Here is a 20,038-nt window from a genome sequence, read left to right on the forward strand (position 1 = left end):
TAAGCCCTGTGATCAGCACACAGCGCTCATAAATATTAGTTTCCCTTTATTATTACTTTGAAAAGACACGTATAAGCTTGACAAAACATGCCAACTTCAGTTAAGAGCTTCTTACACAAGAAATAGCCACATGTGAGGAATCTAGCCTGACATTTTTTGAAAACAATTATATTTTCCTCTGAGGGACACACTACATAAAAATTTATTTCAATAACTGATACAAATTCCTCACTAATAAACTGATTTCCGGAATCTAATTATATAGCTTCATGTTACAATTTAAGAGGTCTTTTAGAGAATCATTTTTTTAAAAAAGTAGAAAGTTACATAATCAAGAAAAGTACCTTTTAATAAGTAACCAAAACATTGTGAAATATTCCTCTCACTGCACATATGGCTCAGTTTCATCTTAATTTTGCAAAAAAAATGTGGGTTTGAAATAGTAAATGAAACAACTATGTTAATACAAGACAGCACTAACATGTTACTGTGCCACTAACTATGCCTTATGAAATACTTTACAATTTCAGTCATGCTTTTGCTCTTAAACAATGTTATATTGCCACTTCTAGTATGCTCAATAAGATAAAGCTTAACATTCTATCCTTCTAATAACAGCTGGAAGAGAATACGGAGATGAATGTGAATATATATCGTGTTCTACAATATACACTTTCTAATATTCCAAATTTAACAACTTATCTAAATCCAATCTGAGGTATATTAACAGATCAAAACGTTTTAATCCACATCATAGGTTATGTACCATGCAAACACTAAAACTGCAATTGCACACATTGGAAGGAGATAGTATTTATATTTTTGCCATAGTGTTAGCTCAACTGCCACTTCATCTCGTTTCCTGTTCTTCTTCCGACGACCCTTCAGTCTGTTTTCAAAAGCTTCCAGTTCAGCCTAAATCAAAACAGTATCATTTTATTAAATTCAATATCTATATTGATTTGAAATTTTCCACTTAGATGAAAATAAATCAATTTGGAAAATGTTTTAATAGTAATGGTACATAATAAATATGTTGACTTGATTTTTTTTACAAACCTTCTCTCCACTACTGATTATATTCAACAGATTCAGAGTTTAGATAAGAAAGGGAACTGGGGAGTAATAGAAGACTATTGCAGTCTGTAGGCCTGACTTTGATACTAAATATAGAAAGGTGCCCTAAAATAAAGACATTAGTTTTATACTTCCACACCCTTAATTTACTGGGGCTCTACAATACACAATCTCCAGCAAGTGCTAAGAGATGCCCAACGAGAAGACACCTATAAGTCTAGTTTTTTACAATGCTGGTAATAAACGTTAATGGCTTGTATGGAAGAAATTCAAGTGAGTCAAGAGAAAAAAGTCACCAGAAACTGATTTTTCTCTTTACGAAATACATTTACATAGAGCAAAAATTCTTCAGGGGAAAAATTCTTCATGCTTTAAATCAAAATGACTATTTTAGAAAGCAGAATTATATAAAAACTGGTTCTAAAAAAGGATAAGTGAATGACACTCATTATAAAATGTGGATTTTTATTCCGCTGTTAAGAACTTACTTATTAAACTTTAATACATGATAATGTAACATGATACACTATAGTGCACTGCTATTAACTAAAATGTGATAGTTATTAACTAAAATATATATGTAATATCCACGCAAGATTCTGTAAATGTTTATTTAATAGAAAGAAATATAAACTTCAGTTAAAATATCCATTACTTTGGCCATAAACCACATTTGAAGATGACCTAATCAGATACTTAATTTAACACAAAGTGGCATTTTTCAATGAACCAAAATGTCAGAATATCGTCAAGTGGTTGTTGATATACAGGAAAAGGTCAAAATATAGTAAAAGCAACCAAACTTGAGAACTACTGACATAGTAAAATAACTGATGCTTTAATGATGACCCACGGTCATCAAGTGTAGCTTAAATTATGTTCTATATACTCTGTTTAAAAGGTCAGTAAATAGGGAATACATTTAAGATTTACATCCATAATGGTTTATAAGAAGGGGAGGGACCCTAAACTACTCTTTATAATTTATTCCTCCAGGATTTCGGACAACCCATGTTTTACTGTATTACCTCTGATAACTTATTTTGGGATATTAGGCAAATCAACTTTATAAACCATAAACCATCAGAGGTCATTTTGGCCACCTTTATTTGCTACATGAATTGTTTCTAATGTCTTCCCTCAAGTTATGCAAGTTTCAATGTCCTCACTCATAAAGGCAGAAGTTTAGCATATAACATACCCTGCTTGATAAGTATAAAGCATTTCAAAATGCAAATTGATAAATAATTACATGTCACTATCAGAAAGTTAAGCCACTCTTTGGAGTATATGATCAATACAGTATTTGAGCAAACAGGCGAGGTATCGGGAATATACTTGTTATTTAGATAATAACAAAGAAGAGATCATAATCCTGCATTTAAGAATCTAATGGGGACACATGGGCATGTATTATTACAGCAAATATAATGGTTAGTAAACAGCACTTATTTGTTACAGATAACCTATAACTTAGTAAAATAGAACTCATATAGTTTTAGATGAGTGAAGACATGGGCTCCAGGAGACGCCTTAAAATGGAGGCCACCGCACCCCAACTCTCATCCACTGCCAACCAAAAGAAGAGATAAAACTTTTATGGCTAGAGAATGGATCAAATTGGCAAGCAAGTAAATTGGGACTATACAAAATATCTGGGAATATATGAGGTCTCATGCTTCTTCAGAGGTTCAGTATAACTGGACTGAAGTGAGTGAGTGGCTAATTTTTGTTCTGTGGGAACTATATTATTTTCTGTCCAGAATAGAAATGATTAGCTCCTAGTCTGTACTTGGAATATACCTTGTGGTTACATAAAAACTAACAACGATGCAAAGAGACGTAAATCTGGGTATTTTGTTCAGTTACCTGTTGTCTTCGTTTTTCCTCTTCAAGAACAGCTTTGGCTTCTGCTTCTTTTATCTGTTTATAGACATTTGAAAGTAAATTAACATTGTAATCATCAAATTTTATATAGAATTTTAACATTCTATATAACTCTATATTAACTCTTCCCACCGAGGCTCCACCAACCCAAAACAACTTTTGGGAGCTTTATATTGGAAAATATTTTTAAAAATGTAAATGTTATACTGAAAAGTATTCCCAACATACTAACAGATTAGGGGATGAGGGGAGGTGGAGTGTTATGTAAACATTTCAGCTTAACAACTAAAACAGATATTAGATCACAATTCAAAGAGTTAAAACAGTATAAACTGAAATACTTTTAAAACTAGATTTTTTTCTCTTGAGCTGCCATACTCAGAATCTATAACCAGTTATTAAATACCACTCTTTGTCTAGAGGTGAAATTGACCATTTGCCTCAAATGCCCTATCTGGAAGGGAATCCTTAGTTTCAAACAGAATCAAGAGTTTATTCATTGACTGGGTTAATGGAGGGAAATAGTGACACCAGATGGTAACCCAAACAGCAAACAATCCCAAAACTTTATTTTGTATTATTTTAACCTCATTTTCGAGAAGCTTATACTAACATTAAGATGAACGACTATGTCCCATAGCACATACATTAACTGGTACAGAGGATGGAAAATCTAGTACACTAGACAATAAAAAGCACCCTAAGGATTCAAAATAGGCCTATAAAACTCAGCTTTTATTTCAAAAGCAAAAAAGATGACATTTTGATTTGTTTGTAATAAGCACATAAAGAAACGCACAAAATAAACAGGGAAAGGCCATTAGCACATTAAAAATATTTAACACAACATTACCTCAGATGCTTTCCGCTTCATTTCTCTGCATGTTATGTCACATTCTATTGAAATCTGATTTTCACGTACTTTGTTGCACTGCAATTCCTACAAATAAAATTTTTTTTAAATTTCAGATTTTAAAGATTTTTTTCCATCAGTCTTAACTGTATGCAATAAAAAAGCAAAACTTCTCTAACAGCTTAAGGTTATGCATATTATATAACAGTCATGTTCATTAATATTTAAGGATGATATGGTTACAAGTATTAAATGTCTTGGTTCAAAGAGTAATTACTACTTTATTTTCTCATAATTGCAAAAAAGCAAATACCATAAAATTAAAATCATCCATTTAATAATTATTTACTAAGTGCCACTATCAACTTCGCTTCAATTTTATTTTTATTCTTTATTTTTCTTTTTGTTTCTTGTTATTCTTCTAAAACTTCCAGGGAATAAAATGTTCGAGAGCAGTGCCATCCAACGCAGCTTTCTGAGATAACAGGAATGTTCTCAATCCGCACTACTCGATAGAGTAGCACTAACCACATATGGCTACTGAGCACTCAAAACTGTGGCTAGTGAAATCGAGGAAATGAATGTTTAATATTATTTAATGTTAATTCATTAAAATTCAAACTTAAATAGCCATATGTGGCTAGCGGCTACCAAATCAGACAGTGCAGTTCTATACAGTTTTTGGGAGAGCAACAAATTTTTCTCGCAAATAGTAAACCTTTTTTTAAAAAGTTTAGATGAAAATCATTCCAAAGCTTCTATTTGCACTTCACTGCCTCCTAATAAAATAATAAAAAACTGATCTACTCTTTTCTTGATGATGACATCAATACTATGATCAATTTGTGTACCATGCTATAATAAGTAGTCCTTATTTTAAACAGACTTTGATTTTGTAGATCTTTTACTGACATTTTATTCATTCCCTATTTCTTGCTGCCAGATGTCACTTTTGCTCTAAGTGTACTATCTATTTATATTAATTTCTCCTTTCTTACCACAGCCTCAGATTCTAGTTTTTTAGTTCAAATCTACCAGAGTTAAGAAATGAGATCATCAAAGCCTATGAGTAAAGTGCATATATACCGTACTTTACTGAAAGCCCTTTATAGTGTGGAATTTTATTACTTAAAGGGATTTTCCTCCCCTTTAGTCTTCATTTTTGGCTGAGGTTGGTGATAAACACATGTCTTGTCCCCCAGGGATAGTCCAGAAAAGGAAAAATAACATGAACACATATTAGAGGCAAAAATAAATATTGTGTGTTTGCAGACATTAAGTCTATCAGCCTGGAAGAAGAATCATACCTTTTCTCATTCAAAAGGCACTTACAGAGTGCCTATTACATGCCAAGCACTGTGTTAGAAACAGGGGACACAATAAGGAAAAGAGTATGATAATATGGTAAGTGCTAAACTAATAATAATAATAGTAGCTACTATTTATTGAATATAGCAGTCATTGTGCTAAATGCTATATAAGCATTACCTCTCTTATTCCCTTCAATAAATCTATGTATAAACTCTATTCTGTAGATGAGGAAACAAGGTTACAGATGTCCCTAGAATCACAAAGCTCTTAGTCATAAGCCTAATACAAAGAAAGCCAAGAGGAAGGAGCACCTAAGTCTTTCCAAGAGAGTCAGGGAAAGGACAACCTTCCCAAACAAGAAAACGCTTACACTGAGTATTAGCAGGATTCTAGTAAGCAGAGCAGTAAAGGAAAAAAAACATTGTATTTTGCATAGAAGAAGGAATATTTATATTGCCACAGATTAAAGGAGAGTATAACATATCTGCTAGGACCCTTAAGTAACAGATTCACAGAGATGACTACTCAAAGACGAAATTGAACGAGCAGGCAAAAGTAATGTCATCGATTCCCTCGTATGCCAAGTCTATATATACATACACGTTTCTTAGAAAATGCATATTGTCTTCCCACGAATGATGAAGAACTATTGAAGAACTCAGATATAGTGAAGTATTATGATTAGAGGCAAAGAAATCTTTTATGAAGCTGTTGTTAAAATCCAAGAATGAGCTGTTGCCAAAGTTCTAATGAGTGGCAAACTGCACTTGGACAATAACATGAGATTTGAGAGAAAACTTAAGAGACATCTCAGATTAAAAGTAGCTTGACTAAGTATTGCTTTTCATGTAAAGGTGGTCCAATTTAAATACCTAAAACTTAGGGATTCAACTCCAGAAGAGGTCAAGCCTACAAATTTAAATTCAGAAGTTATCTACCCTAAGTAACGACAGTAGGAGCTGTGAAATAAATGAAAAGATCCTCAATAAAAGCAAAGATTCTCAATAAATATTTGTTGAATGGATAAATAAAAGAGTGAATTTAAAGAGAAGAAAAGAGACTAGCTTTAGGGAATAACCATAAGAATAGGAGGAAAAAATGGAGTTACAACTCTGAGATAGGGAAAATCAGAGGTCAAGAAAGAAGAAAGCTTCAAAGGAGTCAACAGTGTCAACAGGGAAATCAAGGAAAAGGAAAACTGGAAAAAGACCGTTTAGCCACTGACATTTGAGAATTCAGTAAGACTCTTCCTTCATAAGTTTTGCTGAATGGTATGCAGTTTGTTTCCATTGAGCTTTCCAATGGTTAGTTTTTGCCCTTTTATTCCTCCTTTACAGCTATTTTATCTTAAACTGAGTTCTCTCCAAGTCTGAATGTTATTTTATAATTTTATAAAGGCTGTGCATGTGAGGAATTTTCAAGGCAACATTTTCAAAACATAATACTGATGGCAAAAAACAATTTCATAAGAGCAACAAAGGTTAATTTCAGACCATTTCTTAAACCATGAAACTCATTTTATTACTCACATTGTGTTCCTTGTACAAAGGCCTCAAATCTAGAGCGCATTGATTCTATCCAAAAAAGGGCACTGAACTTAGTTCCAACATAAAATAATCTTTTACTATTAAATTGCAGAAAACTAAATTGCCAAAGCTGATTTTTAAAATAAGCATTTACAGAAATAGATGGGCTAAAAAGATTCTCAGATGGGATAAAAAGATTCTAAGAAATAATACCTTAAAATTAAAAGGAAAAAAATAAAGCCAAAGAACTGTCAAAATACAGACCAAAAAAAAATTTACATGGAAAAGTATTTTTAATAAGTTAAAATATTTACCTTTTTTATTCTTTTACAAGGACATCTAAGTTTTACCTTCTGGTTGCAATTAAAGGGACATTCACCAGGATGGCACATCTCTTTGCATCTATGACCACAAGGGAGCTAAAATAAAACCAAAAAAAAGCAATTATATATTTATATTTTAGTCATACTCTACCTCCCCTCCCCCCCAGCAACTATTTTAAGAAAAAGTCCATCATAATAGGGTCAATAAATCCTGGATAACTGGCTAATTTTTAACTTTTTTCTTTTAGATATAAATGACCTTAATTATACAGAAATTATAGAGCAATAATGGAAACTCTAAAACATTTATCCTTGCCACTATATATTAAAACATTATTATATAGGTGGCCAAACCAACTCAGTAATTGCCATGATGAGTATGTTCTGCTTGTCTTTAATTATTTACTATCTTCTTATCCCAGTCAAGCTTTCAGATGACACATTCCTTCCTTCTTTCTATTCAAATCTTATCCAAACTTCAAGACATGGCTTAAATCACCATAAAAGCATATGAGTTTGCCTACATTTGAATAAATAATAGTAATTATGAATCTATTTCTAAACTGCTGTGAATTGCTTGTACTGTCTTTAACTTAAAAAAAATTTTTTAGGCACTTCATATATTTCTGTCTCTCCAACCAGAATGTAAATAAGACATCACTGGTCAGTGGTTAAGTTCCAAAGTCAGATTGCCTGAATCACAGACGCCCTGTTTACTAACTATGGGACCTTGGGCAAGTTACCTCATTTTTTTGTGCTTCATATAGAAAACTGGGAAGAGTAATTGTACTCTTGTACAAATTACTTGTACTCTAATTGTACAAAGCTGTTGTAAGGATTAAATGTACTCGATATAGTTAACTGTTATAATAAAAGTCATTATAAGTTAGTTGAGGGCAATGGTCTTATATTTCTTTGTCTCTCTCATAATCACTAACAAAGATAACTTACAAATAGTGGACACCTCAATAAACATTTGAATTCTCCAAATTCTGATCTTTATGATTCACCAGAATGATCCTTCAAACTATTAACTCCATTCAATTTAAAAAATTCAGAATCCTTTTCCATTGTCTTGAGCCTCTCTCTGATGTGCAACTAAGTTTCTTGCTCTTTAATTTTTAGCTGAGACATTCACACCAAACTAAATTTGGATCACTCACATTGTGCATTTTCACTAATCCTATCAGAGGGCAGAGTGGTGCTAGAACGTGTTTCACATTAGGCATTCCTGGACCACTTCAGTTCTGTTCTTCCCTAAAGCTAATACTAGGCCCTGAACAATGCTTCACAACCTCAATATGTATTCATAATAAATACTTGTCTCACAGTGGTTGTTTCAAGCCTCTGTTATTACTTAACTTCACTCTCACCTGCATTCTGGCCAGTGCCTCTAGCCTGACTTCATAAAGGAGACAAGCATTTGGAATTAGCTCACCACCATCCTCTCTTCCCCTCAAAATATGTCTCCATAGCCTCTCATTCTTTCCTTAATCTGTGAGGCAATTACATCAGCCATATTCTCTAAAAGTAACTAACCACTCTACTTTAGCTTTAAATTAATGATGCTAAAGGGGAAAGAAAACAGGGAAGCACATCAGAATCAATAAAGGCAGATGTTTTTGAAATTACACAGAATCATGGTTATAGTGTGGCCTCTTACTAATAAACGTACTATCTCTTCAATGTGTTGGGGGTTAACAAAAGGTTAAAAACCATTGGTCTACTGGAGAGTATTATGTTAAGTGACATAAGCCAGACAGAGAAAGACAAACACCATATGATTTCACTCACATGTGGAAGATAAACGAACACACGGCCAGAGAGAACAGTCTGATAGTTACCAGGAGGAAGGGGGTTGGCGTGTGGGCACAAGGGGTGAAGGGGTGCATTTATGTGATGACTGTCAAATAATAACATACAACTGAAATTTCACAATGTTATAAACTATTATGACATAAAAAAAAAAAAACCACTGGTCTAGATGTTATATCTTTCTGCCTCTTAAAAGACCTCATGCTCATGCTTCACAATTTCACCAACATCTTATTTGTTTATTTATTTATTTCTGTGAGGAAGATCAGCCCTGAGCTAACATCCATGCTAATCCTCCTCTTTTTGCTGAGGAAGACCAGCTCTGAGCTAACATCTATTGCCAATCCTCCTCCTTATTTTTTACCCCCGAAGCCCCAGTAGATAGTTGTATGTCACAGTTGCACATCCTTATAGTTGCTGCATGTGGGAGAACTCAGCATGGCCGGAGAAGCGGTGTCTCGGTGCACGCCCGGGATCCGAACCCGGGCCGCCAGTAGCAGAACGTGCGCACTTAACCGCTAAGCCACGGGGCCAGCCCCTCACCAACATCTTAAAAGTCTCCCTTTTCTCTGGCTGGGTCTTCTGCCTTTAAAATGTATCTCTTTTCTCTAAATCCTTCATTTGATCCTGTCACCGTATCTAACTATAATTCCATGAATCTCCTTGCCTTTCACATACAGTGCTGGTAGAAGTTGTAGAAGACATAAACTGGGATGGCTGCCTGGTTTGCCACAATTCCCTCAGGAGCCATGGCCACGGCTATGCTACCTGTTCCAGTTCCATGTCTGTTAAGGGAGACCCTGGACCCAGGTGGGCCAATCAGATTTTTCTCTCCTGATAATCTGAACACTAGAAAGGGAGAGGTGGTGGTCTGAACAGAGTCATCTCACTACAGAGCCCCCTGAGCAACCGCTGCCAAGCCCCCTGGGGCTGCCCAGATCCTGCCCTGACAGAAGTTTGGCTGTATGGCATTTCCTTTAGAATCTGTGAACTGTCCCCCAATATCCTCCAAATATGTCTTCTTTTTGCAATAAGTTAGCCAAAACTGACTTCTGTAGCTTGAAAGTAGAACTGAAATTCATCCAGAAGTATACAGCACGGACATCCAACATATGTCCCAAAAGCAAAAGTAACATCATTAGTTCTGAAAAAGTATTCAAACTCACTAGTAATCAGGAAAATGTAAATTAAAATCACAAGATGCCATAAGATAGGGAAAAATAAAAAATTTTGACAATACCAAATGTTGGCAAGGACGTGAAACAACAGGAACTTTAAAATATTGATGGTAAATTAGAAAATTTACTGATTATAAACTGTTATAACCATTTTAGAAATCAATATGACATTATTTATTAAAGTTGAAATTATACATTACCTACAACCAAGCAATTGCACTACTATATGCCTAGAGAAATCTGTGTACACATATACCAGGAGGCACAAATAAGAATGTTTACAGCAGTATTTTTGATAGCAACTCAAATTGGAAACAAACAAATGTTTACCCACAGTAAAACAAACAACAGTATATGATGGAATAAATGGACTACAGTCATATGCAACAAAAATGACAAACAAATATACAGAAAACTAAGCAAGTCACAAAAGTTCATACTTTTGAACTCTTAATATAAAATTAGGCAAACAATCAATAGTGTTTCCAGATACACATATAGGTAGTAAAAACTATAATAAAACCAAGGAAATAATTACTGTAAAAGGCAGATCGTGGTAACATACAGGATAAAGGGAGGGAAATGTAGTCAGACAGGGACTTTAGTAGGCTTTAGAAATGCAGCAATGCTTTATTTTTTGACCTGGGAGGAGTTAAACGGTGTTCACTTTTTAACTATTTGTTAAACTGTACATATGTGTTATGTTCTTTTCAGTATGTGATATTTCATTGTTTAAAAAAATCAAATCACACGACCATTTCCCTATTAGATGTACAAGTATGTGTTACATCAAAAGCCAGGTTATATCCTAAAAGAGCAGAAAAACAGTCACAAAGAAAACTGATTAAAATGCATAATATATAACAACTGTATTTTCACTATAGATTTCATCTGTATTTTCATTATAGATTTCATAGCAAAAGCAGAGGTTTTTCTAAAACATCTGACCCTGATGTTCATTTAAAGATGAGTGGCTCTACCCTTTCTACTCAAAGTGAGATTGTTTTCTTCTACCCTGCTCAGCCCTTAACATCATTCTGCTAGCACTTTGGTAAGTCATATCAAATGGCTTACCGATAACTATTTTAATTCCAATAATTTAAAAAGCTCTCTTTAAAAATAATTAAAGAAAGCTTGCAAAACAATATTGTGTGTGGATAAATATCCATACCATCATAAACCATAGCTATACATATATAGCACTTAGCATATACTAAGAACTTTACATGTTATTAACTCATTTAAGACTCAGACAACACTCTGTAGTGGGTATTATTATTGCCTCCATTTCATATACAAACAATTTGAATTACAGAGAGGTTAAATAATTTGCCCAATAAAAAGTAGAAAAGCTTGCATGGGAATGATAAAACTAAATTCAGGAAAAAATTTTAAAAGTAGAAATGTATATGTGAAGCACAGTTTAAAGTTGGAGTTCTTAATGGTATCTTGATATTTTCTTTTAGTTAAATTCAAACCTAATTAAAGAGTCCAGAAGACACACAGACTGTGTATCAGACTAGTGGAGCTGGAACGATATATCTATGCTATTCCCACAGTTCACTCTCATTCACATTCCATGAACACTACCAATTGCCTAATATGTACACCAGGGAACCAGGGACTGGATATAAAGATAAACATGACACAGTCCCTGCCCACAAGAAATCCACAGTATGGGGAGGGGACGAGAAGGTAAACACTAATTTATCAGTACATTAGAATTTATCAGAATCCCACACCTTAATTCAGAGTACAAGATATCTACTGCAGATTACAGTGACATATTTCTTGGCTGATCCTAAGTATGACTTGATTCTGTAAACTAGTGGTTCTCAAAGTGTGGTCCCAGACTAACAGTATCACCATTACAGAAGAGCTTATTAGAAATGCAATTCTTGGGCCACACTCTAAGCCCACAAAATCAGAAACTCTAGGGTGGGGCCCATTAATGTTTTAACAAGCCCTTGAAATGATTCTGACGCGCACTAGAGTTTGAGAAGACTGCTGTAGCCTTACCAACGTCAAGGGGCCATAAACTAGGATGAGTTCTATTAGATACAATGAAATTCCCCTGTCCATTCCTAGGTTGTTCCAAACTATAACAGCCATTTGGATTGTTCCCAGCCTACAGATATATTTTTCAAGAAAGTGCAAGAAGACTCTAGCAATACCAGGGGTTCCAGAATGGCCTAGAATCCAAAATCACTAGCATAGATAAATTTTTAAATAAACAGAGCCCACTCATCTAGTCCCACCAAACGTCATAACAGCATCACAACTGAATCACAGCCAAGGCAACGCTAAATTGCAAATTAGCAATCCTTGAATTAAATTATCTTATTTCTAACTACAACATCACCCCAAGTTACTGTGTCAGATTAAAAATAAAACATTCTCAACTACTTATTACTCCGATCCGAATTTGGACAGAAAAAAATTTATTTTAACAAGGGAAAACTCAGGATTTGAAGAACTCAGAAAATTAAATTTGAAATATCCCATGCCCCTAGTTTTACTTATATTAACAAAGACAGGATTATTAAAATAATCATTTATTGATTGAAATGGTCTCCTTTTTATAATCTTACATAAAATTTGAAATTCCCAGGTTCTCATTCCAACAGTTCTTAAAAAGAAATCCATCAAAAGTGTCCAAAGTTTTAGCTAAAAGGAAATGTGTATTATTCACAAAAAGGCATATCACGCATTGATTTCTGTTTTTATTTAACCAAAGAGACTGACTACTATATTTAGGACTGTTGTCATCTCTTCCCGACTCTAAATAGGATAAGAAACACTTAGATAACTGAATAAAGGCCAAGAATTAAAAGAAAAGAGGTACTATTAGTACATCTATAAATCAAAAGGATTCCTTTATAAATGTCCACCCAAATCAAACCATTGTTACCGCCTGACCAAAAGCAAAAGAAGGAGTACCCCCACTTTTAGACTGGCCAAATACAGATGAACAACTTTGGTTTCTCAAAATATTGTCATGATAAATCACTAGTGAGTTTTTACCTTTCTACTCTGAACAATTTTTTGAAACCACTTTTGATAATTTTAGTTTGAATACAATGCATACACAAACATTAGAATCTTTAAAAACAAAACTTTATATTATATGAATGTTTTATACTAATTAATTCAAAATAACGAACTTTAAAGTTCACACACACACAGACACATTTGTTTTTTTAATAACCTACTACGGATTTACTGTCTAACTGCCCATGACCCACAGAGTTCTTGTTCTATTTATATTTTAAATCTGATTCACATTTTGGGTGGGTAAGCATTAGGCCAATACTTTACTGTATAAAGTATACAAGCTGGCTTTAAAACTCGACAAAAAAAATCTTCTAACGGTCATTCCTAGCCTTAATATCCCCAAATTTCATAAAGAGATGTCATCTACCCTAATTATATGTATTACATTTTTACAGCTATCGATCACATTTTTCTTTCTGGACCCACATTTCCAGTGAAAGACCTGAAATAGGAAGACCAAACAAGAAAAGAGAAAATCCAAGAGAAACAATGCCCAAGAAATACAACTTAAAAGATTCTATTAAAGCTTACCTCTTTAGGGCATTGATTTTTGCAACAACAGAGAAGGTTCTTTTCATTCTCATCAGCTGTGGTTATTTTTCTAAAAATAGGAGAGGAAGTTTTGATGACATTCAAACCAAAGTGCATTTTATGGCATAACTTTCCAAAAATATTTCACAATCTCAAACATATCCATAAAATTATCATATTTCACTTTTTCTTGAGAAATTTTTTTTTTTTTGGTGAGGAAGATCAGCCCTGAGCTAACATCCATGCTAATCCTCCTCTTTTTGCTGAGGAAGACCGGCTCTGAGCTAACATCTATTGCCAATCCTCCTCCTTTTTTTTCCCCAAAGCCCCAGTAGATAGTTGTATGTCATAGTTGCACATCCTTCTAGTTGCTGTATGTGGGACACGGCCTCAGCATGGCTGGAGAAGTGGTGCGTTGGTGCGCGCCCGGGATCTGAACCCGGGCTGCCAGTAGCGGAGCATGCGCACTTAACCGCTAAGCCATGGGGCCGGCCGGAGAAATATTTTAATTGTGTCTCTGTGACAATTATCTTCAAATTACTTAACTGTTCTGATAAATCAAGCCATCCAGCCCTTTATCAATTACCAACAAAATAAATGCCCAAAGGGCAATACTGCAAGAAGTACGAAACATACACGAAATCTCGTCTGTGCCTGGCCTCTCTTTAATAGTTCCTGTCTATCTTTCCCTATAGATTAATCATTATTCATAATCATAATTCTTCTTAAAGCCTCTACATAAAAGATTAAAAACTAGTGGTTTAAGATATTACTTCAAATTGAAGAATTTAGGGTATTCAGTGGGAAATGAAGTAAGCTTATTAGAAAAGCTTTTTTCAGTTGTTTTTGGATAAGCTATCTATTAATGTTAGAAATTCATTCATTTTAGATTAGATCATTTAAGATCAGTCTGCGCTTTTATCTCTGATCTAGTAGGTAATTCAGAAAAAGTCACAAACCCCAAGGAATAAAACTACTTTCCAATAGGTAGTTGATCAGACCCACCACAGACAGTGCATGAGTCAGCAACTAGTGACAATCTAAAAACCCCTATCACAGGATCTCCCACCCCTCTTCCCCGTTACCTTTCTTCTCTTTCCTTTCTAGTTTCTTTTCCTGCTTTTTCTATTTCCCTTCACAAGACATAATTGCCAAAATATACCATAAGTTTAGCCACACTAACATCAAAACTATCATCTTAAGTATTTGTATCAAATTAGCTATAAATGTACTCTAAGATAACACACAAATTTTCTCGGCAAAATTTCACTTAACAATCAGAAATTTCTTTATGCTGGCTGTACTAAAAGTTGTGTATTTTCATTCTTACAAGTTGAACTTAAGATTAAAAGTTACTATCATTTTGTTCCTGTTACTCTATAATTAGGAATACTACTTTTCAACGCCTGTATCTTTTATATCTAATTTCTATAACACAAATTTACATGAAGCAGAAAAGGACTAAAAGGAAAAGATGACTTATGAAATAATTTACTGAATTAAAGCAAATGAAATTATCAGAACAAATACTGAGGCTGAAGAATTCTGTATAAAAACATACACTTTAAATATGTATTCAAGAAAAGGAAAAAGGAACTCTGGACAGGTGAGGTAATGCAAGCCACTCAATCCAAATGTATCCACACATCCCCGCAAAAACCCCTTCAGCTCATTAACAACAAATAAAATCACTCAAATCCTGTGACCTCAGCATAATTAGAAGATACAAATTTCTACAAAGTTCAAATTACCCTTAAGTAGAAAAATAAATATCAATTCCTAGCAGAGCTATTTCTCAAGCTCCCATAGTAAGTATTTTCAGAGAGCTAGTGAAGTTTTGGAAAAACTTTTGGACTGAGCTAAAATCAGAAAAAGAAAGCCCACCCTAAGTGGGAATACTAAAACCTTTTCAGGTTTTAGTAGATCAGAGCACTAGCTAAAGGGCAGAGACTGCCAGTCTTGGAAAGGCAACACTCTGGGAAGAAGAAGGTAAAAAGAGAAAGGCAGCCTTTGCAGACAACATGAAGAAGGGACAAAGAAGTGAGAGGGGGATATTGAGGACCCTGTAAGACCAAACAAAACAACCTCTTTTTGTCAGTATCCCCCATTAATGAAGCAAAATTGCGCTCTTAACTCTCCCTACAAAACTTCTAAGCTATTTTAATTTTAACATTTTATTTTTAAAATTTCAACAATTTTAATATTTAAAAAGAATGAAATTTGACTTTTTCAATTAAACAAAGCATGAGTCTAGAGTATAAGTGGCAAAAACAAATTTAAGATAATATTAACAAACATTTTTCAAGAAGTATTTATCCTTAAAAAATCAGAAATAAAGTCACATTCCCTAATTTAACTTGAGTAAAATATCCTCACAAAAAGTCCACTTTACAGACTTGCATGAAATGGAGATGAACAAGTTAGGTAAATTATGTTAGATAATGATTAAATAGAAAAAAAAATGGAAATTTTTTTCCCTCCACATAATCCACAAGCAAAAATTTGCATTTTTTTAAGTAAGGAAAATATAGAGGTCATACCCTAGTATGATAAATGCCGTAACAGCAACATTTGCAATAAACAAAACCCTACCTTTTAAATCCATAATTTAAAAATTATGCCTAAGTAACTATGTGCAAGCCAATTTTCAATCCAACAAAATTCTAGTTTGACACTGTTATCTGAACAATCTGTTGTAGGAGTGTTTCTCCTATTTTTTTAAAAGCAGTGATATGACTTTTTTCCTAACAAAATCTTATACAGAATCCCCAAATGGAAAAAAGCAGAAATGCCCTGGTTGAAATCAGGGTGAAATATCTAGAAGGTGAAGTATTCTGTATTTCTTCCTTCCAGGTCTCTACCGGAAAATCTGGGCCTCCAGAGTCTAAAGACCACTATTGAAAATCATTTCTTAAAGTAACTATAAAGGGTCCTGAATTATAAAAATATACCAATTAAAATTATTTTAGTAAAATAAGAATATTTCTTAGTCCACTTACCTACATTCCACATACAGGCTTGTGATCTTACAGTGACATTTTATTCTAAGCATCTGAACACAAGGAGGACATTCTCCAGGGTGACATGGCAAAACACATGGATGAGGACACCCTGGTGGCCGTGATTTAGAGCACCCTTCTTCACAATGAAGGCATTCTGGGCCAGCCTGATAAATAGCAAGGAAATAAATCACGTAAGTACAGAAGTCTAACATTTCTCTATGTTAAAGTTATAAAATTTATATATCCCATTAAAAGAAAGTATTCTGCAGTTCTTAGAAATATAGTTAATAAAGCGGTGCATGCTTTCACTCACTTTAAAAATATTCAGGGGGCCAGCCCTGTGGTATAGTGGTTAAGTTTGGCATGCTCTGCTTTAGCGGCCCGGGTTCACAGGTTCACATCCCGGGCATGGACCCACACCACTTGTCAGCCATGCTGTGGCTGTGCCCCACATACAAAATAGAGGAAGATTGGCCCAGATGTTAGCTCAGGGCTAATCTTCCTCAAAGCTAAAAAAGAGGAAGACTGGCAACAGATGTTAGCTTAGGGCAACTCATCCTCAGAAAAAACAAATTCAAAATGAAAAACAGCAAGATAACCAATATGACCCTTATTCACAAAGATTTTGTCTAAAAACTTCATTAAATCAAACTGCCTCACCTTTAAAATGGACTTGATTACATGAAGTATCCCTACTAAAAATGTAAATTACTTCCTGAAGAATAGTCAGTGGCAGGAAAAAAACAGTAAACATTATCAATTCATTTCCATCCAATAAGTACCATCATGAAACCAAAGAAATCAACACAGTTAACACATAAATAAAAATTCCCCAAGTGTTAAATGTTCTGAAGATATTAATCTCATCTTGCCCAAGAGAAACACATACAGAGGGAAAAAGGAGAATAACCAGCAGTTTAACTCATTTTTTAATGCACTTCAATGAACCAAAATTAAATTACATTTACAAATAAATGAACCTCAATGTAACTTAATAAGGCACCTCTCTGCTTTAATAATTTAAATTAGTATCTATCTACTAAAGAAGGTTAAGTTTTTATTGCAGGATATTGTTTATAAAATAATTCTTCATTAAGCACGCTTGCTAATATTATAATAATTGCCTATAGAATGGAAGCCTAGGAAAAACATTATTTTAAAAATAGAATTTAATATTATTTAAAACTTGATTAGCCACATTTGCTTTACCTTGTAAAATGGCAATTTTAGAGATCTTTGAATGGCTGATTTCTCATATGCTTGTAAAATGCTTTTACGGAATTTCACACATACACACACACACCCCACATCTGTGATGCTATTTACTTTACTTCCAATAAAAGATTAGGAATTTATTAAAATTGTGAACATCGTCTATCATACGTGTCAAGTTTAAAAAATAGCTGAGAGCAAATGCTCCAGACTAAGTTCTAGACAGATATGAATGGACAGAAGTGGAGGTGATATTACTACCTACTATCAACAAAGATACATAATTTCTGTATTTTTATCATAAAATCAAATCCTATGTAGTAACACTGTCACCAACTAATTGTCCCAAGGAACTCAAGAGTGGGTTCGGAAGCACTTAACTATTTAAGAGATGCAATCACCAACCACCCTGAACCAGACCAAGCTCCACCACAAGAGTGATGCCTATGATTTTTGCCTCATTTTTAAGGCTAAGATCTCCTCTCTGGGAGGAGCTTAGGCCTTATTACCATAACCTGCAGTGCACGTGGAAGCATGTTTTCCAACTGAGCATGCGCAAGCGAATACTCACCTCTCCCTTTTGAATATTCATTCCCCATCCGAAATAAAAGGGCCCTGCTTCCCTTTGTTCAGCGACAGCCACGACTTTGGAAATGATTCTGCGTGGCCTCCTATTTACTGCAAATAAGTTCTACTTTGTGTGACAACTACTTCTGGTTGAGAGTCTGATTTTAACTCTGCCAGGAGGCAGACCTACCTTTGGTTTGGTAACAACACAGGTACAATATGTAAAGAGTAACACATTAAAAGGCATATTATTATGTGCTAGCACAGAGATATAAAGCCATATACTCCAAGCTGTTAAAGTTAGTTCTCTTAGGAAAGCCAAGGAAGGAGAAAGGATGAGGCAAGAAAGAAAAAAGACGTTATAACAAAATGGAAAAATATTTATGGCATAATTGTTGAACAAAACGTTTCAAGCACACTATAAGCATATATACATTCAACCTAAGGACATTACCTTGTTTTTGCCAGTGTAGGCATCAATTTCAGTTACTTTGTGGCATTCTTTCATACATGTATGATTCTGACAATCTAGGGTTCGTCCACAAACTCGCTTACAAGAGTAGGGTCCTACAGCATGGCATGGTAGTGGACTCACCTTAAAAAAAAAGCAAAATCAGTACACACACACACACAAGACGTTCTGGACCCATGTTTCCAAAATGACTTTGTTTTGAGAACAACTTTCACGAAGGTCTAATACATTTTCACTAATAATAGTTATTATCAAAACCAAAGTAATCTATCAAAAAACCCAAAAAATGAATGCCAACAAGCAAAACATTCTATTCCTAAAAGGGAATTCAATATAATGATTCTGTAGTGAATGCAAATATACACTGACTAATTCTCAAATTAAAGCACTATATATAACATTAGTAGACAAACTCTTGCTTTTATAACACTAAAATAACAAAACTTTGACTTTATTTCTAACAATCCTAATAGAGAAGAGGTAGAGATTACAAGCTTTACTTAAAACTTGTGCCTATAACTCACCTCATGCTTCCCAAGACATTCCCTGCAAGAAAAAAATAAAATAAAATGAAAATATTATAAATTCTTCAAAAATAATACCTAAAGCAAAGAGGCTAACTCTAGTAGTTTGTTTTATTAAGAATAAAAAATAAATACATATGGAAATAAGTGATTACAGAAAGGCTGCAGGATACAAACATAATATACAAAAGCCAACTGCTTTCCTATATACCAGCAATGAACTGGAATTTGAAACTAAAAACATACCACCACTTATATTAGCACAAAAAAATGAAATACGTATAAATCTAAGAAAATATATACAAGATCTATATGAGGAAAACTAATAAAACACTGATAAAAGACATTAAAGAAGATCTAAATAAATGGAGATATTCCATGTTTGCCGATAGGAAATTGCAATATTGTTAAGATGTCGCTTCTTCCCAACTTGATCTAGAGTCTATACAGTTCTGATCAAAATCTCAGCAAGTTATTTTGTGGATATCAACAAATTGATCCTAAGGTCTATATGGAAAGACAAAAAACTCTCAACCCAGTACTGAAGAAGAATGAAGTCAGAGGACTGACACTACCCAACTTCAAGACTTACTATAAAGCCACTGTGATCAAGATGGTGATGGTATTGGTGAAAATAGATCAATAGAACAGAAATAAAGAGCCCAGAAATAGACCCACATGCAGGAGAAATGCAATTGAATGGGGA

The 20,038-nt window shown here is 34.1% G+C and overlaps 1 protein-coding gene across 2 annotated transcripts in view; it reads right to left on the reverse strand.

Moving 5' to 3' along the window:
• Positions 1-20,038, reverse strand: part of NFXL1 (nuclear transcription factor, X-box binding like 1) — a 53,176-nt gene continuing 33,138 nt past the window's right edge. For both annotated transcript variants that reach the window (XM_058547005.1, XM_058547004.1), the window contains 8 exons: positions 19,333-19,354; positions 18,791-18,931; positions 16,555-16,721; positions 13,556-13,625; positions 6,969-7,073; positions 3,818-3,904; positions 2,947-3,000; positions 1-915 (listed from right to left, as the gene is read on the reverse strand). In XM_058547005.1, the coding sequence (XP_058402988.1) occupies positions 742-915; positions 2,947-3,000; positions 3,818-3,904; positions 6,969-7,073; positions 13,556-13,625; positions 16,555-16,721; positions 18,791-18,931; positions 19,333-19,354 (820 nt within the window). In that variant the 3' untranslated portion in view covers positions 1-741. The remainder of the gene's footprint in view (positions 916-2,946; positions 3,001-3,817; positions 3,905-6,968; positions 7,074-13,555; positions 13,626-16,554; positions 16,722-18,790; positions 18,932-19,332; positions 19,355-20,038) is intronic.

Source organism: Diceros bicornis, chromosome 8 (genome assembly GCF_020826845.1).
Source record: "Diceros bicornis minor isolate mBicDic1 chromosome 8, mDicBic1.mat.cur, whole genome shotgun sequence".
NCBI classification, from domain to species: Eukaryota; Metazoa; Chordata; class Mammalia; order Perissodactyla; family Rhinocerotidae; genus Diceros; species Diceros bicornis.